This window comes from Hemiscyllium ocellatum, chromosome 25, assembly GCF_020745735.1.
Source record: "Hemiscyllium ocellatum isolate sHemOce1 chromosome 25, sHemOce1.pat.X.cur, whole genome shotgun sequence".
NCBI lineage: Eukaryota > Metazoa > Chordata > Chondrichthyes > Orectolobiformes > Hemiscylliidae > Hemiscyllium > Hemiscyllium ocellatum.
Window position 1 is genome coordinate 9,556,825 of NC_083425.1, and position 21,577 is coordinate 9,578,401.

Consider the following 21,577-nt stretch of genomic DNA (forward strand, 5'->3'; position numbering starts at 1 on the left):
CAGCTCCTTAAAGTTCTCATTCACAACAAGGTCCCTTTCCTTAGTAAAAACCAAAGCAAAAAGCTCACGTAGGGCTTCTCAATCTGCTCAGACTCCACACACAACTTCCCTACGCTATCCTTGATTGGCCCTACCTTTTTTCTGATCATTCTCTTATTCGTCACATGAGTAAAATGCCTTGGGGTTCTCCCTAATCCTTCCTGACAAGCCTTTCTCATGCCCCCTCCTGGCTCTCCTCAGTCCAGTTCTGAACTCCTTTCTAGCAAGCCTGTATTCCTCTAAAGCTGTGCCTGATCCTTGTTTCCTCCACCTTATATAAGCTGCCTTCTTCCTTTTGACAGAAAAGCTCCTCTATTCTCATCATCCAAGGCTCCTTAATCTTACCCCTTCTAACCTGTCTCAGAGGGCCAAATTCGTGCAACAGTCACAACAACTCCTTAATCGGTATCCACATGTCTGCTGTGCCTTTCCTGTGGAACAACTGCTCCCAGTCTGTATTTCCCAACTCCTGTCTGATAGCATCTTGATATCCTTTTCCCCAATTAAATATCTTCCCTTGGTAACTGCTCCTTTCCCTCTCCAAGAGTGTGGTAAATGTGAGGCACTTGTGATCACTGTCACCAAAGTGTTCTCCCACCGTGAGATCTGACACCTGTCCTGGCTCGTTGCTGAGCACCAAATCCAAAATGACCCCTCCCCTCGTTGGCCTGTCTACATATTGAGTAAGGAAACCCTCCTGAACACACTTGACAAAAACTCTCCATCCAAACCATCTGCACTAAAGAGGTTTCAGTCGATATTGGGAAAGTTCAAGTCACCCATAACAAATACCCTGCTACATCTACATTTTTCCAAAATCTGCTGGCCAATGAGTTCTTCAATCTCACTACTGCTATTAGGGGGTCTATAGAAAACTCCCAGTGAGGTGGCTGCTCCCTTGCTGTTCCTAACTTTCACCCACCATACTGATTCAGTAGACAAACCTTCCTCAACAACCTTCATTTCGGTAGCTGTGATGCACTCTCTGATTTAGCAATGTTACACCCCCTCCTCGTTTTCCACCCTCCATGTTCTTTTTAAACCTTCTAAATCCTGGAACATCTAGCATACCACTCCTGCGTCTGTGAAACTCACGTCTCTGTTATGGCAACAACATCATAGTCCCAAGTACTGATCCATGCTCCAAGTTCATCATTCTTATTTCTGATACTCCTTGCGTTAAAGCAGACACACTTTGTCCTTATGTGTGCAAAATGAAGTAAATGCTTAAGAAATACCATTGTCAATGGAAAACAATATTTGTACCGTTTAAAAGGAAAGTGCTGATTGGTTGGCAAGCAGTCTCTAATTGGTAGTGTAGAGTGTGGTGCTGGAAAAGCACAGCAGGTCAGGCAGCATCTGAGGAGCAGGAGAATCGACGTTTCGAGCAGGAGAATCGACGTTTCGGGCATGACCCTTCCCTTCCCGATGAAGGGCTCATGCCTGAAATATCAATTCTTTTGCTTCTCAGATGCTGTCTGACCTGATGTGCTTTTCCAGCACCACACTCTCGACTGATCTCCAGCATCTGCAGTCCTCACTTACTTCTAACTGCTAGTGGCATTGCAACAAAAAGTGTCTTTTGTCAGTAATTGGAGCAAGGCTGCAAATGAAGTCAGAATTCAAGTGGCATTGGTGGAGCTTGTAGTGTGCATTATTGCACAGGCTGTTGCTGTCTACACATCACCTTTTGTCAATTGGCTGATGAGTGAGAGGAGACTGTAGGGGTGTAACTGGCTGGTTATGAATTTGTCCTGCATTTTGTGGACGGGACATAACAACCGACCATTTCCACATTCAGGTTATAATTTGGGTACTAAAATAGCTTGGTTATGGGTGCATCTCGTTCTGGAGTGCAAGTCTCCAGTATTACTGCATTATAATTTGCCCCCAAAACCTTTGTATATTTTCCTCTTTCTTTGTTATGTGAAATAATTTAACTGGTTAAAAATTGGCATCTGTGTTTCATTATTCACTCGAGCTGTGGTTGGTGATCAGGCTGGCCTTTAGTACCTGCCTCTAGTTGCCCTTCAGGTGGTTGTGAGCTGCCTTCTTGAATCACTGCAGTCCGTGTGCTGTCGGTGGACCCACAGGGAGACAATGTCAGGATTTTGACCCAGTGACACTGGAGGAACAATATCTTTGCAAATCAAGGTCATGAGTAGTTTGGAAAGGAACTTGCAATTGGAGGTGTTCCCCTGTATCTGCTATCCTTGTCCTTCTACTTGATAGTAGTCATGGGTTTAGAAGGTGCAGTCTAAGGAGCATTGGTGAATTTCTGTAGTGCATCTTATAGATGGTACATGCTGCTGCAATAGAGTGTCGAGGGCGGGCGGGGGTGGTTGCTTGTTTGTAGATAAGGGGCCAGTCAAGTGGGCTGCTTTTTCCTAAATTATAAAGCTGCTTGTGTTTTTGAAGCTGCATTCATTCAGGCAAGTGGGAAGTATTCCATCACATTCCTGACTTGTGCCTTGCAAATGATAGACAGGCTTTGGACAGTCGAGGTGTTACTTGCTGTAATATTCCTGGCCTCTGACTTGCTCTTGTAGCCACTGTATGTTTATGGTGAATCCAGTTGAGTTTCTGGTCACTGGCAATCCCCATGATTTTGTAAGGATATTCAATGCTGGTAATGCCGTTCCTTAGCAGGGTGGCACGGTGGCTTAGCAGGGTGGCACGGTGGCTCAGTGGTTAGCACTGCTGCCTCACAGCACCAGGGTCCAAGGTTCAATTCCAGCCTTGGGCAACTGTCTGTGTGAAGTTTGCACATTCTCCCTTTGTCTGCGTGGGTTTCCTCCGGGTGCTCTGGTTTCCTCCCACAGTCCAAAAGATGTGCAGGTAAGGTGAATTGGCCACGCTAAAAAATTGCCCATAGTGTTAGGTGCATTAGTCAGAGGGAAGTGGGTCTGGTTGGATTACTCTTCGGAGGATCGGTGTGGACTGGTTGGGCCGAAGGGCCTGTTTCCACACTATAGGGAATCTAATCTAATCTTCAATGTCATTGAATGTCAAGGCGTGTTTGTTAAATGGTCTTTATGTGGTATGACTATTAGTACTGATTTTCAGACCAAGCTTGGTAGTATCTGGGTCTTGTTGCATTTGGAGGTAGACTACTTTAATATCTTAGGAGTGACAAATGGTGTTAAATATTGTGAAACGATCAGCAAACAGCTCTATTTTTGACCTTATGATGGAGAGATGATCATTGTAGCAGCTGAAGATGATTAGTCCCAGGACATATTTCTTAGGAATTCCTACAGAGATGCCCTGGAGCTGTCATGACTGACATCCAAAGATCACAGCCGTCTGCCTATGTGCCAAGAATGACTCTAAGTGGAGAGTTTTCCCTCTGATATCCAGTAACTGCAGTTTTGCTAGGGCTCCGTAATGCCACACTTAGTCAAATGTAGTATTGATGTCAAGGGTAATCACACTCACTTAACCTAGAATTTAGCCCTGGCAGAACCCAACCTGAGAATCACAGTATAGGTTACTGCTGAGAATTGCTGTTTGATACCACTTTGGCGTTTACCATAAGCTTACTGATAATCGTGAGCAGGCTCACAGGGAGCTAATTGGCCAGGTTGGATTTGTCCTGCTTTTTATGCATCGAAGGTACTTGGGCAATTTTCCAAATTGTTGATCTGTTGCCATATTGTAGCACTACTGGAGCAGCTTGACTAGGGTTGCAACAATTTCTGGAGCTAAGTCTTAAGTACTATTGCTGGAATGTTGTCAGGATCTGTTGCCTTTCAGTATCTAATGCCTCCTACTATTTCTTTATATATTTGGAGTGAATTGAATTGGTTGCAAACTGGGATCAGCGATGCTAGGGACCTCTGGAAGAGGATAAGATGGATCATTCACTCAATACTATGATGCTTCTGGCCCTTAGAAACCAGTTCAGTCATGGTAGTGAAGGATGCGACGCAAGTGGTCGCAGTATTCTGGCTTTGGGAAATCTGAAAGGACACTATCCGTACTTTCTCGTTCATATCTTCTCATCCACGTAAACGGATGGCCCTGTACTTGATGTGTCCATGGGAGCATTGCATAGAATATATTTACATTGTATTAACAACACAGAAGTAGGTTATTGACATAGGGCCACAACAATGCATAGACACATGCAAGCCTCCTCTTTCTGCCCTCATCTGATCCTATGAACATATTATTTTCTCCTCCTGTGCTTGTCTAATTTACCCTTGAATACATGTACACTATTTGCAGTGACAAATGTTTGAAAACATAGGCATACATACAAAAGATATAGGAAAATTAGATGTGTTAAATGCATGTGTGTGTGCTATAGGGGTGGTAAGTAGTTGATTTGTACTAAGATTGTTAAGTGACTGCATAAAAGTATTATCATTAGATTGTAAATTCAGAGACCTGGGTTTGAATCCCACCATATCAGATTTTGGAATTTGAATTCAGTAAAAATCTGGGATTAAAGGTGTAATGACTGTGAAACAATTTGTTGATTGTCAGAAAGACTCACCTGGTTCACAAGTGTCATTTGGGAAGGGAACTGATATTCATATGTGGTCTGGCCTATATCTGACTCTAGATCCACAGCAATATGATTACTCTTAACTGCCTATTAGGGATAGGCAATAAATACTGACTTAGCCGGTGATGCTCACATCCCATAAATGAATAAAGTATAGAAGTTAATTACATTATATCATATCAGACAAGTAAAGAAAGCATTTCAAAGTTAAAGCTAGCCATGATTTGTCAAAGGTTTTATCTCTAATATTAATCATAAAATAATGCTTTATTTGAAGTCTGACCTGCACATTTTCTTGATTTTCTACAGGAGCTATTCAAGAATATACTAGGTCTTTAACCCTTGTGAACAGGAAATTACCATTTGGTTTGGCTGAGATTGGAGTGTGTTATCAGCCGTTTCCTACTAGCAAGCACCCAACTGCATATAACATAGTAAGGTGAGAGATTTAATTCAAGATATGTTGAATTCATGCCTAGTGTGTCATTAATGGCGTTTTACAGCTGATCACTTTGTCACAAACATAAAACAATTTTTTTCTTAAAGGTCTCCGTGATGGTGAATCTGTGCTTGACCTTCTCTTGCTGCAATATGTTTTCAATCAGTTGGATCTCTCAGGGGATCCCTGATTTATGAATGTTCTACTTCCGACCGTTCATGGTGGCTCAGTGCTTAGCACTGCAGCCTCACAATATTAGGGACCCAGGTTCGATTCCAGCCTCTGGCCACTGTCTGTGTGGAGTTTGCACATTCTCCCTGTGTCTGCATGGATTTCCTCTGGGTGCTCCAGTTTCCTCCCACCATTTAAAGGTGTACAGGTTAGGTGGATTGGCCATGCTAAATTACCCATCGTGTTAGGTGCATTAGTCAGGGGAAATGTAGAGAAATATGGGAATGGATCTGGCTGGGTTACTCTTCAGAGGGTCAGTGTGGACCTGTTGGGCCAAAGGGCCTGTTTCCACACTGTAGGGATTCTAAGTTTTCTAAGTTCTACGTCGTAATTACAAGTGAGTTCCTCTATTAGTATTAATTTTAAGAATCTAACATTCACTCAAAGAGATTTACAGCATGGGAGTGTTGGGGGCGGTTGGGAGCAGTGTTGTTGGGGGGGGCGAGAGATAGTGTTGCATGGCAGTGGGTGTGGGGGCGGTGTTGCACAGTGTTGGGAGCGTGGGGCGGTGTTGAATGAGGCTGGGGGCTGGGACGGACCATGCTGACCAGATATCACAAACCAATCTAGTCCCACCTGCCAGCACCTGGCTCATATCCCTCCAAACCCTTCCTATTTATATGCCCATCCAAATGCCTCTTAAATGTTGCAATTGTACCAGCCTTCACCACTTCCTCTGGCAGATCATTCCATAAACGTGCCACCCTCTACATGAAAAAGTTGCTCCTTACGTCTCTTTTATATCTTTCCCCTCTCACCCTAAACCTATGCTCTCTAGTTCTGGACTCCCCTACCCAAGACAAAAGTCTTTGTCTATTTATCCTATTTGTGCCCCTCATAATTTTGTAAACCTCTATAAGGTCACCCCTCAGCCTCTGATGCTCCAAGAAAAACAGCCCCAGCCTGTTCAGCCTCTCCCTATAGCTCAAATCCTCCAACCCTGGCAACATCCTAATCTAGGGAAAGCTCGATTATCCGAATGTGATGGGCGGGCACTATTTCGTTTCGATAATCGATTTATTCAGTTAATCAATTAAATGCCTTCCCTCTGGGGCTCGGACTTTTTAAAGTCTGCTCCCCGTTCGGAGACTAGCAGCAGCACACAGCGTGCAAGGCCTGCGCCCCCCCATGCGCAAACCTGTCCAACACCACCACCCCACTCCTGTGCAACACCGGCCTCCAACACTACACCCCCTACCCCTGACACCATCAATATCACCATCCCTCCCCCACTCGCCCCCCCCCCCCCCCCCCCCCCCCCCCCCCCCCCCCGCCCAACCCATACACACCCGCACCCTCTCTGGGGTACCTGGAGTGGACACCAATGACAAGACTGCTGCAGTTGCCCTTGTGGGGTAAGTCTCCAAATAGAGTACGCAAGCACACACACATTCAGCCACAGCCCCACACACAACTTTTTGCTGCAACTTTTTGACAGGTTCCAATTTGCCCTGTGCAGGACAATGTTGGAGAGATTATCTGGGGAAGGGGTGTTTGGTTTAGGGTACACCCCTGTGTAGAACTCCAGGGAAAGTGAGAGGAGAGAGAGAAGGTAGGCCGACAGTCATTTGGAGACGTTGCCTGTTTAATCTCTGTAAACCACTGTTGGAAACATGTAATGTTTCCATCGGGACCTCAAGATCTCCTTCGGATAATCCGATTTTCGGATAATATGTATTCTGATAATCAAGGTTCCTCTGTAAATCTTTTCTGAACCCTTTCAAGTTTCACACCATCTTTTCGATAGGAAGGAGACCGGAATTGCATGCAATATTCTAACAGTGGCCTAACCAATGTCTTGTACAGCCGCAACATGACATCCCAACTGCTGTACTCAATACTCTTGCCCAACAGTGGAAAGCATACCAAACACCACCTTCACTATCCTATCTACCTGCGACTCCACTTTCAAGGAGCTATGAATCTGCACTCCAAGGTCTCTTTGTTCAGCAACTCTCTTTACCATTAAGTGTATAAATCCTGCTAAGATTTACTTTCCTAAAATTCAGCACCTCGCATTTATCTGAACTAAACTCCATCTGTCACTTCTCAGCCCATTGGCCCGTCTGCTCAAGATCCCCTTGTAATCTGAGGTAAGCTCCTTCACTGTCCACTACACCTCCAATTTTGGTGTCATCTGCAGACTTACTAACTGTACATCTTTTATGCTCGCATCCAAATAATTTACATAAATGACGAAAAGTAGTGGATCCAGCTCCGATTCTTGGTCACAGGCCTTCAGTCTGAAAAACAACCCTCCACCACCCAATATTTTATATTCTACTGTATTGTGCTCTGATTTATACACAGATTGACTTGGGAATGGAACTTGGTTGTAACCTGGGGACTGCCTGTATGTTCCAACTTGTATATTCTATGTTTCTTGCTTTTAAACCAGGATCTTGATCACTTGATTTCCTGCTTCTAATGTATTTTGAGCACCCAAATTGCTTTCATCTTCTATATCACCTAGATTTCTCAATTCACAATGTTCCTTTTAGTTTTATAACTAAAAGCTGTACAACCTTTTTATAATTACTAATATTGAATTGAATATGCCACCATCTCATTAATATTATATTGTAATGTCTTGCAGTCTTCATCTGCACTGTTTCCTATTTTAGTATTGTCTGTGAAAGTAAATGGCCCTATTCAGTTGATCATTCTGTCATCTGAAGAAAAATATCTTTTTAAAACAAAAAAAAATCGAGAGGAGAAAAGAGTGTGGTGAGAAAGTCAATGTGCCAAGTGAAAATGTTAGAATTCTATCATTTGACTAATGTGAAGTACAAATTAATTACTTTTGTTATGTTCTCAGTTTTAATTTCCCATTACTTTAAAGAACAGGGGAGGTGGATATTGCATCGTTAGTATGGTTTAGTTCTCCTCGGACTTCAGGTCAATGGCTAGACTACTGGATACGGCAGCGTTTGCTCTGGTGGAGAAAGGTAACAATAATCATTTTACTGGAATACAATTCATGACATTTTTCTATTCACTAAGTTGCTCTATTAGCAATGCTAACATAATCACATAATATTTGAAGATACAGTCTAGCTGCAGGGATAACTGATATGGTCAGCATCCTTCTATCTGGATTAGATACTGGACATGCAGCAAATCAAGTCCGTAGGGGATCAGGTATCTTCATGCAGTGCGTTTTTTGCAGATGGCTGAAGAAACCAATTCATGTGAAATAGGTTCTGCCACAACTGCTAGTTGTGAAATTATTACCAGGTGTCATGGGTTATTTTGACATTGATGCAATTTGGGAGGGAGAAGATGGTATCAGAGATAGCAGTATTACAACTGAATAAAGAATCAAAGTGTAGTGCTGTAGAAGCACAGCAGGTCAGGCACTATCCTGCTCCTTGGAGCATTTGGGCATAAGCCTTTCATCAGGAGGGAAGTTGGGGGCGGACGGGAAGGTAGGAGGGAAGGTGGAAGTTAGGTGGGAACGTGATAGATGGATGCAGGTAGAGGTTAATTGTGATAGGTCAATGGGAAGGAAGATGAACAGATGAGAATAAGGTGGTGCCGGGTTGGAGGATCGGATCTTGGATTGGCGGGGGGGGGGGGGGGGGGGGGGGGGGGTTGGTGGTGGGAGGAATATTTGGATACTTGTGAAGTCTGTGTTGGTTGAAGAGTCCCAAGGTGGAAGATAAGGCATTCTTCTTCCAGTTGGCTTATGGTTTTGATTTGGTGGTAGAGACGGCCCAGGACTTGCATGTCCTTGTTGGAGTGGGAGGTGGAGTTGAAGTGGTCGGCCACTGGGTGGTGGGGTTGTTTGCTGTGTGCTTCCCAGAGATGTTCTCTGAAACACTCCGCGAGTTGGCGTTCTCTCCCCAGTGTAGAGGAGAGCACATCAAGAGCAACAGATGCAGTAGATGAGGTGGGTGGATGTGCAGGAAAATCTGTCGGATATGAAAAGATCCTTTGGGGTCTTGGATGGAGGTGAGAAGAGAGGTGAAGGCACAGGTTTTGCACCTCGTGCAGTGGCACGGGAATGTGCCAGGTGTGGGTCGGGTTGATGGGGGGTATGGACCTAACAAGGGAGTCACAGAGTGAATGGTCTCTGCTGAATGCAGATGGGGTGAGGATGGAATTATATCTTTGTGGGTGGTGGAAATGGCAGAGGATAATGAGCTGTATTCAGAGATTATTGGGGTGGAAGGTGAGGACCAGGGTTCTAACCTTGTTGTGATTGGAGAGGTGGGGTTTGAGAGCGAAGGTGATGCATTGGCGGGCATTATTGATCAAGTGAGAGGAGAAATTTGTGGTCCCTGAAATAGGACCTCTGGGGTGTGTGGGGGAAGAAGTGTTGTCAAGGTAGCTGTGGGAGTCGGTCATCAGAGATGGAGACAGAGAGGTCCAGGAAAGGGAGGGAGGTGTCAGAGATGGTCCATGTGAACTTGAGGTCAGAGTGGAAAGTGTTGGTAAAGTTAATGAACTGTTCAACCTCTTCTTGGGAGCATGAGGTAACGCCGATAGTCATCGATATAGCAGTGGAAATGGTGGAGGCTATTGACTGTGTAACTACATGTGAATAAAGGCAATTACAGAGGCATTAGGGAGAAGCTGGGCAGAATTGACTGGGAGAGGAGCCTAGCAGGAAAGACAGTGGAACAGCAATTACCCCCAGTTTTTGGGAGTAGTCCAGGAAACATAGCAAAAATGCGTCCCGAGGTAAAAGAAGCATGGTACAGGAACGATGAGGCAACTATGGCTAAGGAAGTCGGGGATAGCGTAAAACCAAAAAAGAAAACATATAATGTAGTGAAAAGCAGTGGGAAACCAGAAGATTGGGAAGCTTACAAAGACCAACAGAGGGCAACAAAAAATAAATAGGGAAAAGATTAAATGCGAGGGTAAGCTAGCCAGTAATAAAGGAAGACTGAGAGTTTCTTTAGATATATAAAGAGCAAAGGAGAGGCAAAAGTGGACATTAATCCACTGGAGAGATAGCAGTGGGGAATAAGGAAATGGCTGAGGAACTGAATAGTTAGTATGTGTCAGTCTTCACATTGAAAGACCTGAGTAGTATTCCAAAAATTTCAAGAGAATTGGGACAGAACTGAGTATAGTGGCATTCACCAAGGAGAAGGTGTTAGAAAAACTGGCCTGAAAGTGGATACATTACCTAGACCAGATGGACTACACCCCAGAGTTTTGAAGGAGATAGCTGGAGAGCTTAGTGGTGATCTTTCAGGAATTGCTAGAGTCAGGGAGGGTCCCAGAGGACTGTTAAATGGTGAACATGACACCCCTGTTTAAAAAGGGAGAAAGAAAATTACAGGCTGATTAGCCTAACCTCTGTCGTGGAATGATTTTTGAGTCTATTGTGAAGGATGAGATTTCGGAATACTTGGAAGTGTGTGGTAAAATAGGGCAAAGTCAACATGGTTGCATCAAAGGAAAGTCATGTTTCACAAAGCTGTGAGAATTCTTTGAGGAAATAATGAATAGGTTAGACCAAGGAGAGCCAATGGATGTTATCTATCTGAACTTCAAGAAGGCGTTTCACAAGGTGCTGCACAGGAGGCTTCTGAGTATGAGAAGGGCCCACGGTGTGAGAGGTAAGATGCTAGCATGGATAGAAGGCTAGCTGTCTGGCAGAAAGCAGGGATAAAACTGACTTTCTCAGGATGGCACCCACTGACCAGTGATTGTTATGCAAGGATCAGTGTTGGGACCACAACTTTTCACTTTATACATTTAATGGTGTAGATGAAAGAACTGAGGGCATTCTGGCTAAGTTTGCAGATGATACAAAGATAGGTAGAGGGACAGGTAATATTGGGGAGGTGGGGAGGCTGCAGAAGGATTTGAATAGGTTAGGAGAGTGGGCAAAGAAGTGGCAGATGGAGTACAACATGGGAAAGTGTGAGGTCATGCAATTTGGTAGGAAGAATAGAAGCATGGACTATTTTCTAAATAGGGAGAAAATTCAGAAGTCTGAAATGCAAAGAGACTTATGAATCCTAGTCCAGGATTCTCTCAAAGTAAAGTTGCAGGTTGAGTCAGTAGTTAGAAAGGCAAATGCAATGAAGGCATTTATTTTGAGGACTTGAATATAAAAGCAGGGATGTACTTTTGAGGCTCTATAAGACTTGGTCATACCACATTTGTGCACAGTTTTGGGCCACATACCACAGGAATGAATTACTGGTTCTGGAGTGGGTTCAGGGGAGGTTCACGAGAATGGTCCCAGGAGTGAAAAGCTTAACATGAGGAACATTTGAGGTCTTTACTCGATGGAGTTTAGAAGGATGAGTGGAGATCTAATTGAAACTTACAGAATACTGAATGGCCTGGACGGAGTAGATGTTGAGAAGCTGTTTCCATTGGTAGGAGAGACTAATCCCTAGGGCACAGCCTGAGTGTAAAGGGAAGACCATTTAGAACAGAAATAAAGAGAAACTTCTTCAGACAGAGAGTGATGAATCTGTGGAATTCACTGCCACAGAAGGCTGTGGAAGCTAGGTCATTGAGTATATTTAAAGCGGAGACAGGTTCTTGATTTGTCAAGGTGATCAAAGGCTACGGGGAGAAAGCGGGAGAATGATTGAACTGTGAGCATTCAGTGGGCTGAATGGTCTACTTTCTGTTCCTTTATCTTATGGTGTTATGCCTGTTGTGAAGATGCTATAGGTGATACTGTCATTTTTCTCTGTCATCAGTGTGAAAATCAATATACATTGTCTTCCGATCACACTTGTGAGCACCTTTAAGTAGAGCATCTGACTGGTATTCTGGTCTGGCTACCTTGCCATGCAGAAGATTCTTGATGATGTGAATGTCTTCCATTCTGTAACCATATCCAAGCTAATGAAGTTGCCTTTGGATATTATGTAGGAGAAAGTGAGGACTGCAGATGCTGGAGATCAGAGTCGAAGAGTGTGGTGCTAGATAAGCACAGCATCCAAGGAGCAGGCGAGTCAACATTTCGATCATAAGCTCTTCATCAGGAATAGGGTGGCCTAATGGGGCTGAGAGATAAAGGGGTTGGGGGGGGGGAGGGGTGGCGGCGGGCTGGTGGGACTGGGGGGGGAAGGTTACTGGGAATGCAATTGGTAGATGAAGGTGAGGGTTGAAGGTGATAGGTCGGAGAGGATGGTGGAGCGATTAGGTGGAAAGGAAGATGGATAGATAGGACAGTTCAAGAGGGCGGTGCTGAGTTGGAAGGTTGGATCTGGGATAAGGCCGGGGAGGGGAAATGGGGAAACTGGAGAAATCCACATTGATTCTGTGGTTGGAGGGTCCTAAGTTAGAAGATGAGGCACTCTTCCTCCAGGTGTCAGGTGGCTAGTGTTTGGCTTTAGAGGCGGCCCAGAACCTGCATGTCCTTGGCAGAGTGAGAGGGGGAATTAGTGTTTGGCCACAGGGTGGTGGGGTTGTTCAGTGCATGTCCTAGAGATTTTCTCTGAAATGTTCCACAAGTTGGCATCTTGTCTCCCCATTGTAGAGGCAATCACATCGAGAGCAACAGACAAAAGATGATGTGTGGAAGTACAGGTAAATCTCTAGATAGTGGAAGGATCCCCTCCCACGTGGTCAATGATGGCCTCCAGCGCATCTCCTCCACTTCCCATACCTCTGCCCTTGAACTCCACCCCTCTAATCCCAACAAGGACAGAATCCCCCTGGCCCTCACCTTCAACCCCACCAACTCTGAATACATTGCATTATCCATCACAAACAAACCCCACCACTAGGGATATATTTCCCACTCCACCCCTATCTGCATTCCGGGGAGACCATTCCCTCTGACTCCCTTGTTAAGACCATGCCCCACGCCAACCCACCCTCCACTTCCGGCACCTTCCCCTGCCGCTGCTAGAAGTGCAAAATCTGCACCCACACATCCCCCCTCACCTCCATCTAAGGTCCCAAAGGATCCTTCCACATCCAACAGAGATTTAACTGTACTTCCACAAATGTTATCTATTGTGTCCGTTGCTCTCGATGTGGTGTCCTCTATATTGGGAAGACAGGATTCCAACTTGTGGAACATTTCAGAGAAAATCTCTGGGACACGTACTGAATAACCCCACCACCCTGTGGCTGGCCATTTCAACTCCCACTCCGCCAAGGACATACAAGTCCTGAGCCACCTCCACCATGAAACTCTCGCCACCTGACGCCTGGAGGAAGAATGCCTCATTTTCTCCCTTGGGACCTTTCAACCTTATGGAATCAATGTGGATTTCATAAGTTTCCCCCATTTTCCCCTTCCCCCAACCCTTCCACCCCACCTTATTCCAGATCCAGCCTTCCAACTCTGCACCACCTACTTTCCCACCTTCCTTTCCACCTATCCGCTCCACCCTGCTCTCTGACCTACCACCTTCATCCCCACCTTCACCTACCTATTGCATTCCCAGCTACTTTCCACAACTCCCAGCCCCCCCCGCCCCCACCCCGCCCCCCCTATTTATCTCTCAGCCCCTTGAGCCACTCCCCCATTCCTGATGAAGAGCTTATGTTCGAAATGTTGACTCTCCTGCTCCTCGGATGCTGCCTGACCAGCTATGCCTATCTCAGCACCACACTTTTCAACTTTGCATAACATGTGCCAAAATACGTTGGAGCTTTGCCTTTGTGAAGATTACCTCAATTGTGATTTTATCCTTGCATGAAATTATTTCCCATGCTCACAATTAACTTACCAATTTTCAACTTGACACCTCTTACTGCGCCAGTGTGAAGGTGCAAACCTGAAAATTAGCCAAATATAGTAATTCAATATTTTAAACTTCACACAGATTTATATATCTTCAAGTGAGTGAAAAAATATTTGTCCATTTTATGCTTGGATGAGATTGTAAGTTTGCTCGCTGAGCTGGTGGATTTGTTCTCAGATGTTTTGTCACTACACTAGATAACATAATCAGTGAGCCTCTGAAGCACTGGTGTTCTGTCTCGCTCGCTATTAATGTGTCTTGATCTATTGTGGTGTGTGATATCATATTGAATTTTTTTTCTGAGAGGTTGGCAAATGGCGTCCAAATCGTTACGTTTGTTGATGGAGGTCCGGTTTGAATGCCAGGCCTCAAGGAATTCCGGTGCATGTCTATGTCTAGCTTTTCCCAGGATGGACATATTGTCCCAGTCAAACTGGTGTCCCTCTTCTTCTGTGTATGGATACTAGTGATAGTTTGTCATGTCTTTTGGTGGCTAGTTGGTGCTCATGTATCCTAGTGCCTAGTTTCCTGCCCATCTGCCGAATGTAATGTTTGTTGCAGTCCTTGCGGAGTATTTTGTATATGATGTTTGTTCTGCTGGTTGTTAGTACAGGGTCCTTTTAAATTCATCAGGAGCTGTTTCAGTGTGGTGGGCTACCATGCTGCCTAGGGGCTGGAGTAGTCTGGTTGTCATCTCTGAGATGTCTTTAATGTGTGGCAGAGTGGCTAGAGTTAAATTGAATTGAATTTATTGTCATGTGTACGAGGCACAGTGAAATGCTTTGTCTTGCGAGCAATCCAGGCAAATCACATAGTTAAGTAGCATCAATAAGTAGGTAAGCACAAACAAAAACACAGATACAGGTGAATGATAAAGATTTGAGAGTCCATTCAGTACTCTCTGGGCATGTTATCGTCTTAAGGTCTGTTGTGTAGGAATCAGCAGACTATGCTTATTGGGTATCCATTGTTCCTGAATATGTTGTCAAGGTATTTTTTTCTTCGCTTTTGTTAGTTTCTGCATGCTACAGTGTGTTGTGTCTTGTTTAAATAATGTCCTGATGCAGCTCTGTTTGTGGGTGTTGGGACGATTGTTCCTGTAGTTGAGTAGTCAGTGTCTGTGGCTTTCCCGTAAACGCTGGTCTGTAATTCTCCATTGGCCTTGCATTTCACTGTGACCTCCAGAAAGGGGAGTCTGTTGTTCTCTTCCTCCTTGGGTGAATTTTATACCAATAAGGATGTTGTTTGTGTCTTTTTGGGTTTCTTCTAATTTGTTGTGTTTTGTGATGACAAAGGTGCCATCCACACAGAGGACCCAAAATTTGAGCTAGATTGTGGGAAGGGCTGTTCATTCTCACCTCTGCATAACTGTTTCTGCTAAGAGTCCTGATATTGGTGATCACGTAGGCGTGCCACTGATTTGTTTGTATGTCGTGTTGTGGAAGGTGAAGTGGGTCGTGAGACACAAATCTGCTAGTTGAGGGTGCTGTCCTTGTTGGTGAAATTGATGTTGTCAGGTGTTTGTATCCTTGGTTCGTCTAACAGTGAGGCCAGTATTTCTTTTGGCTAGGATAATGTTTGTTGATGTGAATAGGGCTGGTTTCTACACAACAGACCTAAACAAGACCCAACATGCCCAGAAACTCTAGCCACTCTGCCATACATTAAAGACATCTTGGAGATGACAAGCAGACTACTCTGACCCCTAGACATCCATGGTAGCTCACAGGGCGAAAGTGAGGACTGCAGATGCTGGAGATCAGAGCTGAAAAATGTGCTGCTGGAAAAGCACAGCAGGTCAGGCAGCATCGAAGGAGAGGAGAATCGACGTTTCGGGCATAAGTCCTTCTTCAGGTAGCTCACAACCTACCACCATACTGAAACAACTCCTGATTCATTTAAAGGACCCCAAACCAACAACCAGCAGAACTAATGTCATATATAAAATACCCTGCAAGGATTGCAACAAACATTACATTGGGCAGGAAACTAGCCATCAAAAGACATGACCCACTATCACTAATATCCATACACAAGGACAAAGAGGGACACCAGTTCGACTGGGACAATACATCCATCCTGGGACAGGCTAAACAAAGACATGCACAGGAATTCCTAGAGGCCTGGCATTCAAACTGGAACTCCATTAACAAACATAATGATTGGAGCCCATTTACCAACCTCTCAGAAAAAGAACCGGAAGTGATATCATCCAGCACAAGAGGCATTTGGATGGGTATATGAATAGGAAGGGTTTGGAGGGATATGGGCCAGGTGCTGGCAGGTGGGGCTAGATTGTGTTGAGATGTCTGGTCGGCATGGACAGGTTGGACCAAAGGGCCTGTTGCCAGGCTGTACATCTCTATGACTCCATGACGGATAAATAGCAAGCAGGACAGAACGCCAGTGCTTCATCAGATGTACCTAGCATGGTGACAAAACGTCTGAGAACAAATCTACCAGCTCAGAGAGCAAACTTACAATCTCATCCACAACCTGAGCTACAAGTCTTCTCCAAAATCGTATGCTTGGATGCTTGAAATTGTGCATTAATCAATTTTGGCACCATTGTTACTTGTTTTTATATTAGGTAGAAAATGTAAAAAGGTGATAGCTACATTGTTAATTGTTGTTTAACATCTTCCTATGTTTTATTCTGTAAGTGTTATTTGGTTGCCTTGTAGTTTGCCAAAAATCCATCCAATTTTACGGCTGGTGATTTCCAGGATCATGATGGAACTAAAGGAGCAGCCCTGTACTTCAGTTTTCCATGGGGGATGGAACCAATTGAGAAGTTGCTAAATCTGGGAGACAAGCAACTTGTGCTTGAGCACCATGGAAATAAAACAAACTTAAAAGTATGAGTATAAAACTTTTTATTATTTGTAGTATAAAATGTATAATTAAATACTGCTGAATTCTGCACAGAACATTTTATTGTATTTTCAAAATAGTTGTTATAGATTTTAAGCTGGATATCATCCCATTACTACCTTACCTTGCTGAATTACCTGATTATACCAAGAGTAGCCTACTAAAATGTGAGGGGTAAAAAAAAAATTAGCCAAGGTTTGTTGCTTTTTTTATTTGAGCAATTCCAATTGCATGTGTGTGGATCACAAGTAAGAACAGAATTTGTGAATCTTCGAGTAAAAAATTAGGTCTGCAGATGCTGGAGATCACAGCTGAAAATGTGTTGCTGGTTAAAGCACAACAGGTTAGGCAGCATCTCAGGAATAGGGAATTCGACGTTTCAAGCACAAGCCCTTCATCAGGAATGAGAGAGAGTAGCCAAGCAGGCTAAGATAAAAGGTAGGGAGGAGGGACTTGGGGGAGGGGCGATGGAGGTGGGATAGGTGGAAGGAGGTCAAGGTGAGGGTGATAGGCCGGAGTGGGGTGGGGGCGGAGAGGTCAGTAAGGAGATTGCAGGTTAGGAGGGCGGTGCTGAGTTGAGGGAACCAACTGAGACAAGGTGGGGGAAGGGGAAATGAGGAAACTGGAGAAATCTGAATTCATACCTTGTGGTTGGAGGGTTCCCAGGCGGAAGATGAGGCGCTCCTCCTCCGCCTCATCTTCCGCCTGGGAACCCTCCAACCACAAGGTATGAATTCAGATTTCTCCAGTTTCCTCATTTCCCCTCCCCCCACCTTGTCTCAGTCGGTTCCCTCAACTCAGCACCGCCCTCCTAACCTGCAATCTCCTTACTGACCTCTCCGCCCCCACCCCACTCCGGCCTATCACCCTCACCTTGACCTCCTTCCACCTATCCCACCTCCATCGCCCCTCCCCCCTACCTTTTATCTTAGCCTTCTTGGCTACTCTCTCTCATTCCTGATGAAGGGCTTATGCCCGAAACGTCGAATTCCCTATTCCTGAGATGCTGCCTAACCTGCTGTGCTTTAACCAGCAACACATTTTCAACAGAATTTGTGAAGCCAATATTAACTTTTGATACGAATGCTCTCTTCTATGAATGTCTGTGGAGCTTTTTGCACACTTTTGGTCATTTGGTAGAAAACTTACATTTCAGTCAATGTCGTGAGTTCAAGTCCCAATCATAATTTGAGCATATTTTCCAGGAATGTAGAAACATGAGAAGGCCATGCAACACCACCATTCAACATGATCAAGGCTGATCAAACAGTTCAGTGCCTATCCTATAATCCTGTACATCACTGGCAATAAGAAATCTATCAATCTCTACCTTACATATATTCAAAGATGGAATTTCTGTGGCAAAGAATTCTAAAAGTTCAGAATGGTTTGAGAAAATAAACACCTCCTCACCTCAATCTAAGTGGCATGTCCCTTTTTTTAAGCTGTGCCCTTTGGTTCTAGACTCCCTAACCAGGGAGAAAATCTTATCTACATCTACCCTTTATCCTTTTTAGTGTTTTATAAGTTTAATGAGATCATCTCACATTCTTTGAAACTCTAGAGCATACAGGCCCAGTTTGACCACTCTTCATAGGAGTCCTGTCATTCCAAGAACAAGTCTGCTGAACCTTTGTTTTGCTTTTTTTTATAGCAATCATAGTTTTATTGAGATTAGGAGATCAAAACTGAACATAGTACTCTAGGAACTGTCTAAACAAGCTCTATACAATAGCAGAGTTTAGATTAGAGTGGTGCTGGAAAAGCACAGCAGTTCAGGCAGCATCCGAGGAGCAGTAAAATCGACGTTTCGGGCAAAAGCCCTTCATCAGGAATATTCCTGATGAAGGGCTTTTGCCCGAAACGTCGATTTTACTGCTCCTCGGATGCTGCCTGAACTGCTGTGCTTTTCCAGCACCACTCTAATCTAAACTCTGGTTTCCAGCATCTGCAGTCATCGTTTTTACCTCTATACAATGGCAGCAAGGCATAACTACTACTGCTGTATTCAAATCCTCTTGTAATATTCAATTTGTCTGCCTTGTGGATTGCTAGGTCCCTTGGTATGTCTATTCTTTTCAACTTCTTACCATGTAAGAAATACTCTGCATGTCTGTTTCTCTTATCAAAGTGGATAATCTCATATTTTTCCATTTTCTGTTTCATTTTTCATGTTCTTGCCCATTCACTAACCCTGTCCAAAACTCCATCACAATACATGTTCTCACATGGCTTTGTATCATTTACAAATTTGGAAAAATTATATTTGGCCCTGAACTCAAATCACTGATATGTTGTAAACTGCAGGGGCCCAAGTACTAACCCTTGCAGTGCCCCATTAATTACAGCCTGCCACCATGTGGATGATCCATTTGTTCTGATTCTGTTTTCTGTCTGTTAGCCAATCATTAATTCAGACCAACCCATTACCTCCATTCTCCGTGCTTTAATTTTTCTCAGCAGCCTCCTATGGGGGACTTTATCAAAAGCCATCTGAAAATATAAGTACACTATGTCATTTATGAATTTTGCTAATAGTATGTTCAAAAATTAGTCATAGAAACCATATAGTGCAGAAAGAGGCCTTTAGGCCCAACAGATCTTCACTGACTTAACACCATGTGGAGTTTTTACTATGGCCAATCCACCTGACCTGCACATATTTGGACTGTGGGAGGAAACTGGAGCACCTGGAGGAAATCCACATAGTCATGTTGAGAACATACAAACTCCACATCGACAGTTGCCCAAGGCTCAAATAGAACCCGGGTCCCTGACTTCCACTGACATATAAAAATGACATTTGGCTAAAATGAATATTGAAGGGTTTATGTCCAAAATGTCGATTCTCCTGCTCCTCTGCCGCCCCTGACCTGTTGTGCTTTCCCAGCAACACACACTCGACTAAAATAAATGTCAGTTAGAGACAGTGTCAGTGAGTTTATAATAGGGAAGAGAGAAATAGCAAAGAAGCCAAATTATTATTCTGTGTCTGCTTTCACTAAGGAAGGTACCAGAAATCCCCAGAACTAGTGATCCAAGTGCCCAAGGAGAAAGGGGTTTGAAGGAAATTGTCATGGGTTTGAAGACTGTGTTGGAGAAATTAATGAGTCTAAAAGTTGATAATTCCCCAGGACCAGATGATCCACATCCAAGACTGTTGAAGGAGATGGTTATAGCGATAGTCAAAGCATTGGTAATTCTCTCCCAAAATTCTATAGATTCCGGAATGATTTCTATGAATTGGAAGATATCAATGTCGTTTAACTGTTTAACCAGGAAGAGAGGGAAGACAACTATGGACCTGTCAGCCTTGCATTAGGAGTAGAGAAAACATATAATCTATCCATTTCATCCATATGTTTATTCAATGACCGTTTAAATGCCCTTCAAGTCGGCAAGTCTACCGCTGTTGGAGGCAGTGCGTCCCATGCCCCTACTTCTCTCTGAGTATGTCCTATTTCAATCACCTCTCAATTTAAAGCTATGTTCCCTTGTGCTAGCCATCACCATCCCAGGAAAAAGGCTCTCACTATCCGCTCTATCTAACCCATGATTATCTTATGTCTCAATTAAGTCCCCCCTCAACCTTCTATCTAATGAAAACAGCCTCAAGTCCCTCAGCCTTTCCTCGTAAGATCTTCCCTCCATATCAGGCAACATCCTAGTAAATCTCCTCTGAACCTTTTCCAAAGCTTCCACATTCTTCCTATAATGTGATGAGTTTTGACTTTCTGCATTTTGGACTACATAGTAACCAAAGGTACTGTAATAATTCTTGAAAGACTACCATTGCCTATGTCTAGTTATGTATAGGTCTTGCAGCATGCAAATTGTCTGCCATATTTGCCTATTAACCTCAGTGAAACAAGGAGATGATGGCCTAGAGCTATTATCATTGAATTCATGGTCTGGCATATCTCCCATTTGGCCATTACCATCAGGCCAGGGGATGAACCCTGGTTCAATAGAGAATGAAAAAGGGCATGCAAGGAGCAGCACCTGGCATAAGATCTCAAACTGGTGAAGTGACTAAACAGGATTGCTTGCACAGCAAACAATGTAAACAGCAAATCATAGGCAAAGCTAAGCAAGCCCACATCCACAAATCAGATCTACTTTCTGCTGTTCTACCACATCCAGTTGGGAATGGTGGTTGGCAATTGAACCACTCACTGGAGAGGAAGACTTGACCAATATCCCCATCCTCAGTGATGGAAGAACCAACACAACAGTACAAAAGGCTGAAACATTTGTAGCAGTCATCAGTGAGAAGTGCTGAATGAATGAGCCATAACAGCCTCTGCATGGTCTCCAGCATAATAGATACCAGTCTTCAGCCAAGGAAAAAAGGGATGGAGCAACTGGATAATGCAAAGGCTTTGGGCTCTGACAACATTCTGGTGACGATACTAAAGCCATGCTCCAGCTCTTAGTGCTTCCCTAGCCAAGCTTTCCAGTATATTTACAATGATGGCATCTACCCAACAATGTGAAATATAGCCCAGAATGTCCTGTGTACACAACAGGACAAATCCAATCCAAGCAATTACTGCTGCATTAGTCTCTTCTCGATCAGTAAAGTTCTGGAAGGTGTCATCAGTAGTGCTATCAAGCATTATCTGCTCAGCAATAACCTGGTCAGTGACACCCAGTTTGGGTTCCGCTAGGGCCACTCTGTTTCTGGTCTCATTAGATTAAGAGATTCTATTTATATATTTGGGTTTCTTTGGGTTGGTGATGTCATTTCCAAAGAAACCCAAACATATAAATAGATAGCAGGAATTATCAGCAGTT

General features: G+C 44.0%; 1 protein-coding gene across 1 annotated transcript in view; it reads left to right on the forward strand.

The window, feature by feature from the left end:
• polg2 (polymerase (DNA directed), gamma 2, accessory subunit) overlaps positions 1–21,577 on the forward strand; it is a gene marked incomplete at its 5' end in the record, with an annotated part of 65,829 nt that overhangs the window by 15,510 nt on the left and 28,742 nt on the right. Inside the window, 3 exons of the mRNA XM_060844788.1 lie at positions 4,862–4,991; positions 8,065–8,170; positions 16,591–16,764. Coding sequence (XP_060700771.1) covers positions 4,862–4,991; positions 8,065–8,170; positions 16,591–16,764 — 410 coding nt within the window. The remainder of the gene's footprint in view (positions 1–4,861; positions 4,992–8,064; positions 8,171–16,590; positions 16,765–21,577) is intronic.